General features: G+C 65.1%; 1 protein-coding gene across 2 annotated transcripts; it reads right to left on the bottom strand.

Annotated features, from left to right (window-relative positions):
* Positions 1 to 732: 732 nt before the first annotated feature.
* Positions 733 to 12,298, bottom strand: PDCD1 (programmed cell death 1). 2 transcript variants are annotated; one of them, XM_086720219.1, is made up of 5 exons: positions 12,140 to 12,295; positions 4,628 to 4,987; positions 3,089 to 3,250; positions 1,329 to 1,363; positions 733 to 1,081 (listed from the first exon to the last, which is right to left on the bottom strand). In XM_086720219.1, exons 1-5 carry the CDS (start codon positions 12,213 to 12,215, stop codon positions 878 to 880), a joined length of 837 nt encoding a protein of 278 aa, XP_086576345.1. In that variant the 5' UTR covers positions 12,216 to 12,295; the 3' UTR covers positions 733 to 877. The 2 variants fall into 2 exon arrangements, with proteins under 2 accessions (XP_086576345.1, XP_086576344.1); XM_086720218.1 differs by lacking the exons at positions 733 to 1,081; positions 1,329 to 1,363 and having other exon boundaries at positions 2,337 to 3,250; positions 12,140 to 12,298.
* Between the last annotated feature and the right edge of the window lie 1,084 nt (positions 12,299 to 13,382).

A 13,382-nucleotide genomic window follows, 5' to 3' on the forward strand; every position in this document is an offset into this window, starting at 1 on the left:
GCCAGGTGGGTGAGGGCCAGGCCCGAGGAGGGCTGGCTGCGTCCTCTATTTGAGGCAGAACCCCACCCCTCCCCCGCCACTGCCACCCCAACAAGGCCAGGAGAGAACCTAGGCTTTTCTTAGAGTTTTCGTCAGTATTTAATTATAATATAATAGAACAGGGTGAGGGGCTCTGAGGTGTGTGTGGAACCTAAGACAGCCCCTGACGCCTGGGTACCACTGCCCCCCCACCGTGACAGTGGGCCCGGGGGGTGCCGGGCGGAGGCCCCCATAAATAGCACCATGCATGGGCACCGAGGGGAGGGCGACTCCCCAGCTGGGGCCCGTTCCCCTTGTTGCCCCCCTGCCCCCAGGCTGTTTGGTGGGCTGGGCTGTGCATGAGGGTGGCCCACGGACGGCCTGCCCTTCCCCACACCAGGAGCTCTTTTCCAGGCCTGGAGGGGCACGAGGTCCCGGACCCCATGCGTGTGCCCCTCCACCCGTGTGCTGCATCTCTTGGCCGTGGGGGCACTTCACCGGCACAGTCCCCAACCAGGGACCCTGTGCACCCATGTCCTGGAGCTCCCCTGGGAGGCACTGGTGGGTCAGGGAGAGCCGCAGCGCCAGACCATCCCCCGCAGGGAGGCGTGTGTGTGGAGGTGCAGAGCAGCAGATCTGGGGAGCGATGGGCCGGCTCGGGCCCCGAGTCCCCTCTCCACCGCCACACGGCCCGCCGCACGGGACGGGGACACCTCCTACCCCCGGGGTCACGTGAGCGGCGAGAGGCGAGCCAAGCTGGCAGTCCCCACAGCCTCCCCACGGCATGCTCCTCCGGGGAAGGGTCCGCTGGGGCTCCTGGCGGAGGCTCCGAAGGACGCAGGCCAGCCGAGGAAGCCGGTCAGAGGGGCCAAGGGCAGGGTCCCTCCTCGGGCCTCAGAGGCAGGGGCCCCGGGGAGCCCGGCCTGCTGGGGAAGACGATCGTGGCATACTCGGTCTGTTCGGGGGCGCAGGGGGCGGGGGGCTCGGGCGTCTTCTCTCGCCACTGAAAATCCAGCTCTCCGTAGTCGACGGTGAACACGGGTGCCGCAGAGGGGCCCTCCTTCTGTAGGGAGAGGGCTGGCGTCGGCGGTCCCGCGGCAGACACGCGGATGCGCGCCGGTGCACGTGCAGACGCCAAGCCGGAGCGAAGCCGGGCAGGGCCCGCGCTCCGTGACCCTTCCTGGGGCCCGGTGTCCCCGCGCTCAGACTCCCTGGCGGGTTCCCAGCCCCGCTGAGCCCTGCAGCGGCCCGGGCCCTCCCCCAGCACGGTGCGGGCTCTGGCGCCAGGGCGCCAAGGGAAGAGAACTCACCAGAGGCTCGTCCTCGCTCCCACACGCACAGGCACCTGTGAAGAAGCGTCCGGAGTGAGCCCAGGAGACCCGGCGGTCCTCGGGGTGGGGGTTGTGGCAGGGGTCCCTGCCCCCGGGGGCTTGGGAGGGCACCACGCCTTCCACCCGAGGAATGTCCTCTCCACTCCCCACCCCCCCCCACCCAGCGGTCTGGCTGACTCCGCCCCCCACGTGGTGACCCTGAGTCCCTGCTTGTCAACCAAAAGTCTGACTTGGACCGCGGGTTGTCCGGGTTGGCGACCACCTAGGACCCCCGGCTTGGGTCCTGCCGCGGGCGCCTACTGTCTCGGGCTGCAAACCCTGGCCGAGAGAGGAGCCCACCAGACCCACCCACCATCCCCGGGCTGGTGCAGCACACGGTGGCGGGGGGGTGGGGGGGGGTGGCGGGTGGTCACAGTGAATCAGTGTAGCAAGTCTCTCTTCAACTGATGCCACACAGAACTGCCACGTGTCCACCAGTGGCCAGCACACAGAGCACATAGCACATTCTCGAAAATATCAGGAGGAAAATCGTTGGAGAAATGAACTCCCACTGGAGACTGGCTGAGGTTGAGTACTGCTGCCCTGGGGAGACTGGCTGCCCTCCCAGACCCTAGCCGTCCTCCCTCCTGATGCCATCTGCCCTCCCTGACCCCAGCTGCCCTCCTTCCTGACCGCAGCCTCCCTCCCTGACCCCAGCCGCCCTCCCTCCTGGCGCCATCTGCCCTCCCTGACCCCAGATGCCCTCCCTCCTGACCCCAGCCTCCCTCCCTGACCCCAGCCGTCCTCCCCGACCCCAGCTGCCCTCGCTCCTGACCCCAGCCGCCCTCCCTGACCCCAGCTACGCTCCCTGACCCCAGCTACCCTCCCTGACCCCAGCCGCCCTCCCTCCTGACGCCATCTGCCCTCCCTGACCCCAGATGCCCTCCCTCCTGACCCCAGCCTCTCTCCCTGACCCCAGCCGCCCTCCCCGACTCCATCTGCCCTCCCTGACCCCAGCCGTCCTCCCTGACCCCACTGTCCTCCCTAACCCCAGCCGCCTTCCCTGACCTCAGCTGCCCTCCCTGACCCGCTCAGCGGGGAGATCTTGGAAGTCTTGTCCAGGACCCTGTGGAACCTCCTATTCTCTGGCCACATGTCCCCCCGGGTGCCTGTCCCAGGAGACCATGACCTGGAGCCTGGGGAAGAGCTGACCCCTGGCTGGGTCCCCTCTCAGTGGCTCCAGGAGAATCAACTTCGGCACCTCCCTCCAGCCCCAGGGACGTGCATCCATCATCAGAGTGACCAGTCGTCCTCGTGACGCCGGGAGGCCAGGGTAGGTGCACCTGGGGGCGAGGTGGGGGCCTCATACCACCCTGGTGGTTGTGGTCAACAGCAGAGCCCAGCGGCTGTTAGAATGACTTTCACTGTGCCCTGTGGGCTGAGTGAGGTGTGGCCTGAGGTTTGGGGGTGGCCTTGGTGCAGAGTAGGTGGCTCAGCCTGTTGGGGGGCTTCTCCTCACTTTGGCAGCTGCCTACCCCCCCATCCCTCCTTAAAACAGGTGTTAGGGACAGGGGGCCCCGGAACCTGGGAGGCCTGCTCCAGGCCCAGCCCCTCCTTGAGGGGTCCTCGCTGCGAGGGCGCTGGGGGGAGGCGGGGGGGGGGGCGGAGGGGGAGGGTTGGGATCCCTGGCGGGTGAGGCTGTGTGTTGTGTCTTGGGCTCTGTCTGCGGGGAACCGCAGTAGGGTTTGGCACGATGTTACCTCGAGTGGCCCTGGGGAAGGCCGCAGCCAGCACCCAGGTCAGCAGCAGCAACAGCAGGACACCCACCAGCACACTTGTGACGCCCACGACCAGCCCCTGGCCCTGGCCCGTGAGTCTGGGTGGGGGGCTGGGACTCTCCGTGGGGGGCTCCAGGACTCTCTCTGGAGGGGCAGAAGGACAGAGACTCACTAAGGGGAGCCAGAGAGGGGACACGGGGGGGGGACCCAGGGAGGGGACATGGGTGGGACATGGGGGGGACCCAGGGAGGGGACTCAGGAAGGGGGGACACGGGGGGGAACCAGGGGGGGACCCAGGGAGGGGGGACCCAGGGAGAGGACATGGGGGGACACGGGGGGGACCCAGGGAGGGGATTCAGGAAGGGGGACCTAGGGAGGGGACCCAGAGAGGGTACACAGGGGGACCCAGGGAGGAGACATGGCGGGGGACACCGGGGGGGACCCAGGGAAGGGACCCAGGGAGGGAGGACCCAGGGAGGGGACCCAGGGAGGGGGGACCCAGAGAGGGTACATGGGGGGACCCAGGGAGGAGACATGGGGGGACACCAGGGGGAACTCAGGGAGGGGACCCAGGGAGGGAGGACCCAGGGAGGGGACCCAGGGAGGGGGGACCCAGGGAGGGGGGACCCAGGGAGGGGACATGGGGGTACCCAGGGAGGGGACTCAGGAAGGGGGGACCCAGGGAGGGGACTGAGAGAGGGTACACGGGGGAGGTACCCAGGGAGGGGACCCAGGGAGGGGGGACCCAGGGAGGGGGGACCCAGAGAGGGTACACGGAGGGATCCAAGGAGGAGACATGGGGGGGACACTGGGAGGGACCCAAGGAGGGGACTCAGGAATGGGGGACCCAGGGAGGGGAGACCCAGGGAGGGGACCCAGGGAGGGGACCCAGAGAGGGGGGACCCAGAGGGTACACGGGGAGGGTACCCAGGGAGGGTACCCAGGGAGGGGGGGACCCAGGGAGGGGACATTGGGGGGACATGGGGGGGACCCAGGGAGGGGACCCAGAGAGGGTACATGGGGGAGGTACCCAGGGAGGAGACCCAGGGAGGGGGGACCCAAGGAGGGGGGACCCAGAGAGGGTACACGGGGGGACCCAGGGAGGAGACATGGGGGGGACACTGGGAGGGACCCAGGGAGGGGACTCAGAAAGGGGGGACCCAGGGAGGGGACCCAGGGAGGGGACCCAAAGAGGGGGGACCCAGAGAGGGTACACGGGGGGCATACCCAGGGAGGGGACCCAGGGAGGTGGGACCCAGGGAGGGGACCCAGCATCCTCCCCTGCCCGAATCCTGAGGGGCCTGGCTTCTAGCTCTGCACCGACCAGCCTCTCCCAGGCGGCACCTCCGTTGAGCTTCCAAGCTTTCCCTACCCTGACAAGTGCCACCTGCCGCCCCCCCTGAGGCCCTGCCTTTCCTTAAGGGGCAGCGGGTGTGGGGGTGCTTCAGTCACCCCGTGGGTTGGAAGTGCAGCCTGGGCAGTCCCTGCCACGCCCCCTGCCCCGGCCGCCCGGCCGTGCACCTTTCACAGTGAGCTCCGCTCGTGGGCTCTCATAGATCTGCGTGTTGGGGGGCAGGTAGATGGCCCCGCAGAGGTAGATGCCGCTGTCGTTGAGCTGGGCGGTGAGGATGGTCGTGTGGAAGTCCTGCCCGCTGGGCAGCCGCGTGACGCGGAAGCGCCTGTCCTTGCCGGGCTCGGTGTGGTTCTCCTGGAAGGCGGCCAGCTTGTCCGTCTGGTTGCGGGGACTCACACGGTACCAGTTGAGCACGAAGCTCTCGGGTACGTCGGGCAGGTGGCAGACGAAGGTGGCGTTCTCCCCCTCGAGCACCGTGAGCTGGGCCGGGGAGAAGGTGAGGGGGCTCCAGGGCCTGTAGGGGGAGTCTGAGGCGTGGGGAGAGGACCGACTGGTGAGGAAGGAGGCACGCGGGCAGCCCGCCCAGACCCTCCTGCTCTCCCCACCTTCGCACGCTGCAGAGCCCCTGGCGGCTCCTCCCGGCCCGCTCTAGAGGCCGAGGCGCTCTCCCCGGGGCAGCTCTGTGGTGGGACTTTTGTCCTTTGAGCCCACCGAGACCCGAGGCCCCAGGTCCCCCCGTTTCTCCCTGGACCGTGGTGGTTAGGCCGTCACCCTTCCCTTGCTGACTCCGGGTTGCTAGTGTCCGAGGGCCTGACCCCCCACGTTCCTGGCTCCACCGTCCTGGGCCGCTGGCGCATCGGGGGCCTGGCCGGGTCCCGTGTATACTGAGGGTGGAGGGGTGGGTGTCCGAGAGGCTGGGAGGGGCCGGTGGGGGCCTCCCACGGAAAGCCCAGCCCCCAGGAGGCTCAGGGTCCAGCCTTTGGCCCGTCTCAGGACAAGCTCAGAGCTGGGTGGGGTCAGCGCGGGTCCCTCCGTGTCTTCCGCCACGACCCTGGGGACGGGAGCTCGGAGGCCAGCCGGGCCGTCGCCCCCTGATATGGACAGAAATGGAGGCCCCTGACAGTCCTGGGCCCCGGCCCGCTCTCCACAAAACGAGGCCTCGCAAGAACACCTGACGGCCAGGGCTCTGGCCCAGGGACGCCGCCACGCCGGGCACGCCCAGGCCCGCGCGCACACATGCACTCGTGCTCCCACACGTCCACAAGCGCCCGCGTGAGTGTACACGCCCTCGCGTGCTCACCGCGGCCGGGGAGAGGCCCCTCCATCGAGGCCCAGGCACCGCGCCAGCAGCACCCATACGGGGTCAAGGCGACACGGGGACGGGTCACAGGCTCCCCGGGTTCCAGAGACAGAGTCACGGCCAAACCCACACGTGCTGGGCCCCCCTTCCCTGTGGTCGGCTCACACGGGGAGGCTGCGCCACAACCCGAGTTACACACGGGGAAACCAAGGCTCGGAGGGAGGAGGCGGCTGGCCACGAGCTGCTAAGCCAGGACCCAACTCTGGCCCTGCCGCCCCCTGCCCCGGCCCCCTGCCCCTGCAGCCCCCAGCCCCTCCCGGCCCCTGCCTCGCTGCTCCCCTGGGAGCATCCAGACCTGAGACGTGGCCCAGCGGGGTCGTTTCCTGGCTCTCCCAGCACGTCCCCCACCCTCGGCTCCCCAAATGCTCAGGGACCGGGGACGTCAGTCCCGAGGTGAGGCCTTGTGGCTGCCCCTCTGAGCTTTTCTTCCCTGGCGAGGCCTCCACCCCAGCAACAGCGTGTGCCGGGCGAGGTTCCTCACACACGGGGCCACAGCCCCTCAGCTGGAGTCCCTCTGCCTCTGGGGACAGGGTGCCTGAGGCCGGTCACGGTGTCCTTCTGGCCAAGTGACCGTGGCCCCGGGGAAGAAGGGGCTGGTGCCAGGGCCCAGAGAGCCCCGTCGGGGCGCAGGTAACAAGAGCTCTTCCTGTACGTCCCCACTGGGCACCTCACGTGGGGCGAGATCACAGAGGTGGTGAGAGCAGGGTGGGCCCTGACACGCCCGCAGCATCCTTGTGCGTCGCTGGCCCTGCTCGGGGGAGCACACAGGGTGCCCCCCACCCCCCTTTACACTGGGAGCCCCGAGGCTTAGAGAGGCTGGCCCAACCAGTCTGGACCTTCTACTTCTGGCCTCCCTGGTGTCTCCCTTGGCCACTGATGGAGGGACAGGGCTGTCATGTGGCTATGAGGGTGGGCACCCCCTGGGTGTCAGGGCCAGGAGGCCGCCCAGCCTGGGGTCCCCTGGCCCCCGTGGGGGGGGGGGGTGGCTGTCCGTGCATCTCTGCGGCCCCGCAGAGGGCCCATCCCACTGGCCAGGAGGAGGCCAGAAGGCCTGGAGGGGGCCAGGCCGGGACTGGGGGGTGGTGGCTGGTGCAGGCGGGAGACCCACTGCCTTGTGGAGCCGGCCATCTGCTCACGGACCCCAGCCCGGCTTTCCCGGGGGTGACACAGCACCAGGGGCGCCCACAGTAAGCCTGTCTCCTATTGTAACTGTGCGTCCCAGGCGCACACGACCAGCACGGGACAGCAGGACCGCTGACCCTGGTGGCACCGACAGCCGTCTTTACGCATCTGCCCGAGAAGCGCACGTCCACTCACGGAACTCGTCGAGGGAGGAACAGTGCCAGCAGGGCGAAGTCTGGCACCGAGGCCGTGTGATCCGTGGGGCCCGCCCAGCCCCGTGCCTCCGGGCTCCCTCCGGTCCACGTGGTGCGTGGGCTGCCCACTCCCGCAAGCCCCCCACCCCCCACAAGGGCCCCTCGAGGACTCTGGTTCAGACCCTCACTGCCCCGTGTCTGACATGAATTTGCAACCATTTGGGTCACTCCTCTGTTCGTCGGCTCCTTGTGGGCCTCCCAGGGAGTCTGAACTTGGTGAGGAGGGGACTCTGGGCTGTCCGGAGCCCCGTCCACCCTGGCCCAGCCTCTCTGCCTAGGCGTCTACACGGCAGCCTCCCGGTCCTGCCCAGGTCCCACTTCCTCTGGGCGCCATACAGCCTTGCCGCTTCTCCTCAGACTCCTGCCCGGGACACACTCCCACGGCCGGGCCCGTTCCCTTCCCACCCGCCCGTGTCCTAACAGCATGCTCAGGGGCAGGGGCCGGATACAGTGGCAGCTTACGCCTGGCCCGAGACAGGTCGAGGGGGTAGTGTTCCTGTGGGGAAGGGGGGAGGGGGCAGGCCCGTCGCAGGCTCCAGAGCAGCTCTGACCAGGGAGCACCCACCTCCCTCAAGTCACAGGGTGTGTGACCGTCGAGGGTGCTGGTTGTTTGGCCGGGGTGCAGGGCCGTAGGGGGGATCCCAGCCGGGTGCTCAGGGGCCTGTCCGGATGGAGAAAGATGGGCTCCCTGGAATAGGAGCCTGGGAGCACCAGGGGGGAGTGGGCCAGAGGGAGCACGGGGCTGAGACCTCATGGGGGAGATAGAGGGGCTAGGTGGGCCCTCGGCTGTCTGCTTTCCGGGAGCAGGAGCGACGGCCAGATGGGGCCTGGGAGTCAACCCAAACTCCTTCCCAGAGAAGGGTCGATAGTGGAACTCACTTCTGAGGACAGAGGATGGGAGTCCACTTTGTCCCTACGATACCAACATCTGTGAGTCTTATATTGTTTGGGCTTAAACACTGAAATGTTGTCTATTTATATTTGATAATGAGATGTTTGGGGAGTGGGCTCAGGAGAGAACACTGTGCCCGCCTGGCAGGGTGGGGACCCCGAGACCTCACGGTGGGGCCCAGCGTCGCGGGACAGGCTGTGCGTCAGGCTCCCACAGAGAGCGGTGCGGCCCACGGGCCACACGTTTCACCCCCAGCTGGCGCTGGATTTAGGCAAACCCTGTCTGTGGTGTCAGAAGGGTCACGCAATGGGCTGTCGGGGCTCCAGCCACTCCCACGGGTCTCTTACTCATCAGGACGGAAACAGGGTGCATTGGCCTCCTTGCCGCGGGGTCCCCGAAGGGCCCCAGCACGCCTGTGATCACCCACAAACAGGTGTCAGACACACCCGGGGGTGCGTGCCTGTGCCCCTGGCTTGGACCCTGTCTGCCGTCAGCAAAAGTGAGAACAAACACATGGGGCCTCGTCCAAGTAAAAAGCGTCTGCACAGCAAAGAAAACCATCAACACAGTGGAAAGGCCACCTACGGGATGGGAGAAAGTGTTTGCAAATTACACACCTGATAATATCCAAAAGACATAAAAACTCATGTAAATCGCTAGCAAAACGCCCAAACAATCCAATTAAAAATGGGCAGAGGACCTGAACAGACACTTTTCCAAAGAAGACACACAGAGGGCCACAGACACACGGAAAGATAGTCCACATCTCTCATCGTCGGGGAGATACAAATCCAAACCATGGTGAGACGCCTCCCCCCACACTGGTCAGAGTGGCTGATGTTAACGACCCAAGAAACAGGTGCTGGCGAGGACGTGGAGAAAGGGCAACCTCGTGCACTGCTGGTGGGATTGCAAACTGGTGCAGCCGCTCTGGAGAACAGCGTGGAGGCTCCTCAAGAAACCAACAACAGAACTACCCTACGACCCGGCAATTCCTCTTCTGATACTTATCCGCAGAGAAAGACTAATTTGACTAGTTTGAAAAGATATGCGCAGCTCTATGTTTACAGCAGCATTGTACCAACAGCCAAAGTATGGAAGCAGCCGACAGACGATGGATAAGGCAGGTGTGCTGTGTACATGACGGAATGTTGCTCAGCGACTAAAAAAAAAAAAAAAAAAAAAAGAACGAAACCTGCCATTTGTGACCACATGGACAGAGCCGGAGAGCACTGTGCTAAGTGAAATAAGTCAGTCGGAGAAAGACAAACACCGTAGGATCTCATTTCCACGTGGAATCTAAAAACGAAAAGCAAACTAAAACACGACCCGAGCTCACGGACGTAGGGGACAGATTGGTGGCTACCGAGACGGGGAGGGAGGTGCTGGCAAGTTGGGGGGGGGTGTCAAAGCGCATAAACTTGCAGTTACGAAATGCGAGAGTCACGGCGCGGGGATGCGCAGCACGGTGACGGGGACAACAGTCAGTGCCGTGTTGCGCATTTGGAAGCGCTACGGAGTGGACTGAAAGTTCTCACTACAGGAGACGCGTTTTGTGACTGTGTGTGGTGACAGATGTTGGTGGCCTTACCGGGGTCGTCGTTTTACAGTATATACACATCGCGAATCATTTCATTGTGCACCTGAAATTAGTACGTTGTGGTCAATCGTACCTCAGTAAAAATATTCCTAATTCTGTATTCCCAATCCTAAGGCTTTCCATATCCAAAATAAAATTGAGATTTGATTGAAAAAAAAACAAACACCACACGCACACACAGAGAAGGGCAGGGCTGGCGGTGGCAGAGAGAGCTGGGGCCCCCAGTTGGAAGGAGCCGAAGACAGAGACATCTGAGTGAAGCAGGGGGTCCTCGGCTGGGCTCCCATCAGGGCCGGATAACCCAGCCTGGGGGGCCCTGGGGTGCAGGAGCATCCGGGCTGTGGGTCAAGGCTACCGTCCTGGGAGGAAGCCTCTGGAGTGTTAGCAGAGAAGTCTGACATCTCAGAAAGCGCTGTGGGCTGAGCTGTGACCCCCGGTGCATGTGTTGAAGTCCTCATCCTCAGCACTGCAGAACGTGACCTTATTTGGAAATAGGGTCATTGTACATGTAATTAATTAAGATAAGCTGGAGCTTGTGGGTCCCTCATCCGACATGACTGGTGTCCTTGTAAGAAGGGGGAAATTTGGACGCAAACATACGAGAGCTCCGTGTGAAGCTGGAGCGGGGATGGGGTCATGTACCCACAAGCTAAGAAACCCCAAGGACTGCCAGCAAACAGCAGAAGCCAGGGGAGCCTGGAATGGATGCCCCCTCCGCTTCGGAGGGGGTCAGCCCGGCCCACACCTGCTCTCGGACCCGCAGCCCCCAGGGGTCGGTATTTCATTATGGCTCACCCGGCAAATTAACACAGAAGCAAATGTGCCAGGGTTGCGAGCTGGCCACTCTGGGGAGGGGGTCTGCTGCCTGCTTTTGTGACTTTGCTGTAGGTTTCAGGCATTTCTCAAAATTATAAAGCAGAAAAGATACATAAGCGAAATCTGGCTTCAAAGGACATTATCACGGGTTGTGCCGGACAGTTTTCATTAACGATCTGATTCCATTCTCGGCATAAGGCAGGCATCCCTGTCCCCAGCGGCAGGTGCCTCGTCAGCGATGCTGAACTCAAGCCTGCCTGTTTCAAAGCCTGTACGTACCCTTACCACTGTTGTTCACTAGCATAGGGCTCGGCCAACTCTTGGGTTTGGGATATTTCGTAAAATGCAAAACAAAAAACGTGTACGTGAGGAGCTGTGGGGGACACCCACGGGAACGACCAAAATAATAAATACAGAGAATAAATCAGGAAGGGAAAGAAATGACGTGGAACCAGATGTCCCACAGCCAGCAGTGCCGGAGGCCGATGGAAGAGCCGGAGGACCACCCGGCCTGTGATGTCGGCAGCGTGAGCGCTTAGTGCTGAGGTGGGGAAATGGAGGCACGCCCAGCCACGTTCTTATCTTCCCCTGCTTTGGGAAGGGGTCCTGGTGGGTAGCTGGCCACCAGGGCTGAGTCATGGCCTGACTATGCTGGGATGACATCTGCCCCTCGGCCCCTGTTCCCCGGGCTCCCACGCAAGGACCCCCATGGGGCACCTTTTGGCCACAGGCCCTTGGACAACCGACCTCTGTTCTGAGTTCCCTCCCTTGAACCTGAGGGCCAGGCCAGCCTGAGGAGGAAATGCAGGGTGGTTGCTGCCTGGAGGCCCCCTGGAGGGGCATCAACACTCCGGACAGCAGCCCCAGGATCGGGGGGGGGGGGGGGGGGGGGGGGGGGGGGGGGGGGGGGGGGGGGAGGGGGCTCAGGGGCCGTCACACCTCTGAGCCCAGCGAGGTCCAGAGAAAAGACTCTGGGCCCCTCCCAGGGATCCACCTTCCCTGGAGGACAAGGGCAGCTGGGCCCCTCTCCCCGACCAGCAGACTCTGACCGGGGGCCCCCAGGGCCTGCCCGACAGACACCCCCCAAGAGGGGGCTAGGGGCCAGGGCCTCCTTGCCAGATCCTGCCGCAGATGCCCCCCCCCAGCCGTGCCCACCCCTGCACACCCAAGAGTCTTGTCTAGAGGCCCCAGGCCCGTGGCAGGTGGGCTGGAGAGGTGAGAAGTCTTCACCTGAATGGCCGCACCTTGGATATAATTAGAGAAGTGTCTCTGGGCTGTCCAGCCTGGAGCCTTGCAGAGACAGTCCTCCCCCTGGGAGGCTGGTCCCATCCCCAGGAGAACATTAGCATCTGGGCTGAGGACCCATCATCCTTCAGAGAGTGTCCGGCCTGTCCCACGGGACTCTGAGGAGGAGCTGGGAGGTTCCTGCCTGCTTATCGGCGAGGATTGGACTGGACACCAGGTGAGGTGGGCAGGCAGGAAACTGGAGCCCAGAGAGGCCCCTTCCCCTGCCCAAAGCCACACAGCGCCCTGCCAGGGGCAGAGCTGGGCCTCTGGGCCCTGGCCCCCCACCCCCCCGCCCCCTCCCCACCTGCCAGGGGGCATGGGCGGGAAGTCTTCCCCCTGACCACGTACCTAAGAGCCATCCTGGCCACCAGCCCAGCTGCAGCACGGCCCAGACAAGAGGCCAGGGTGCCCGTGGGGTCCCCATGCCTGGAGCGGCAGCCGCTGCCTCCGTAATCTCTTCCTCCACGGCTCTGGTAGAGTGTCAGCGGAAAGGAAACTGTCCCGTTGTTAGGACGAGACCCGCCCCAGCCCCAGCCCTGCCCCCTCTTCCTCCTCCTCCACGTGGGTGGAGATTGGAGGGGGAGCCTGAGAGAGAGAAGGGTACAGAGGGAGACAGAGAGACAGAGATGGGGGTGGGGGGGTGGGAGAGGGAGATGGGGGGAGAGATAGAAGATAGAAGTGAGAGGATAGAGACGCAGGAGCCACAGAGACCCAGAAATGGAGGGAGAGAGAGAGGCCGAAGGAGGAGGGAAGGCCAGCCGCCGCTCCCCCACTGTGGGGTCTGTCCAGCAGCGGTTTTTGTCCCTTTATTTGTTGTTGCTTCTTCGCCCTTCCACTGAGGCTGGTGAGGCTGCAGGGCCCTGTGTCTTCCCCCCTCCTGCCCTTGGGAGGGCAGGTCGTCTGGGCTCAGGCACCCCCCCCCCCCCCCGCCACCCCTCATCTACAATGAAGGGTGGCGTCAGCCCACCTTGCCTGCGCTTGAGGGGTGGAATCCACCATACCCTGACACTGCTGAGGGGGGCAGGGGGCAGGGAGCAGGGGGGAAGGACAGGGGGCAGGGGTGGGGGGAAGGGGCTGGGGCAGGGACAGGGAGCAGGGGGCAGGGGGCAGGGGAAGAGGGCAGGGAGCAAGGGGAGGGGGGAGGGGCAGGGCAGGGACAGGGAGCAGAGGACAGGGAAGAGGGCAGGGGGCAAGGGGAGGGGGGAGGGGCGGGGCAGGGACAGGGAGCAGGGGGCAGGGGCAGGGAGCAAGGGCAGGGGTCAGGGGGCAAGGGGAGGGGGTAGGGGCAGGGCAGGGGGCAGGCTCAGGGGGCAGGGGCAGGGGCAGAGGGCAGGGGGCTCTTCCACGGCCAAGGGCTCACCCCACCCCTGGGCTGCAAGGTCACCACTCTGGGGCAGCTGAGGGTCTGTACGAGCCCACGTGAGACCCCTCTCCTCCAGTCCTGTGTCGGGGACTGGGGTCTCCCTGGCCCCGGGGTGGCTTTGGTTTGCCCGGCCCTGGGGCCGTTGGCCCAGCTTCAGGGGCCGCAGGCCAGGCGGGGTCCCGCGTCCTTCCACAGCGGCCCCCGGCTCTTCCTCCACGCAGTGGAGGA

Source organism: Puma concolor, chromosome C1 (assembly GCF_028749965.1).
Source record: "Puma concolor isolate L17-30 chromosome C1, mPumCon1.1.hap2, whole genome shotgun sequence".
NCBI lineage: Eukaryota > Metazoa > Chordata > Mammalia > Carnivora > Felidae > Puma > Puma concolor.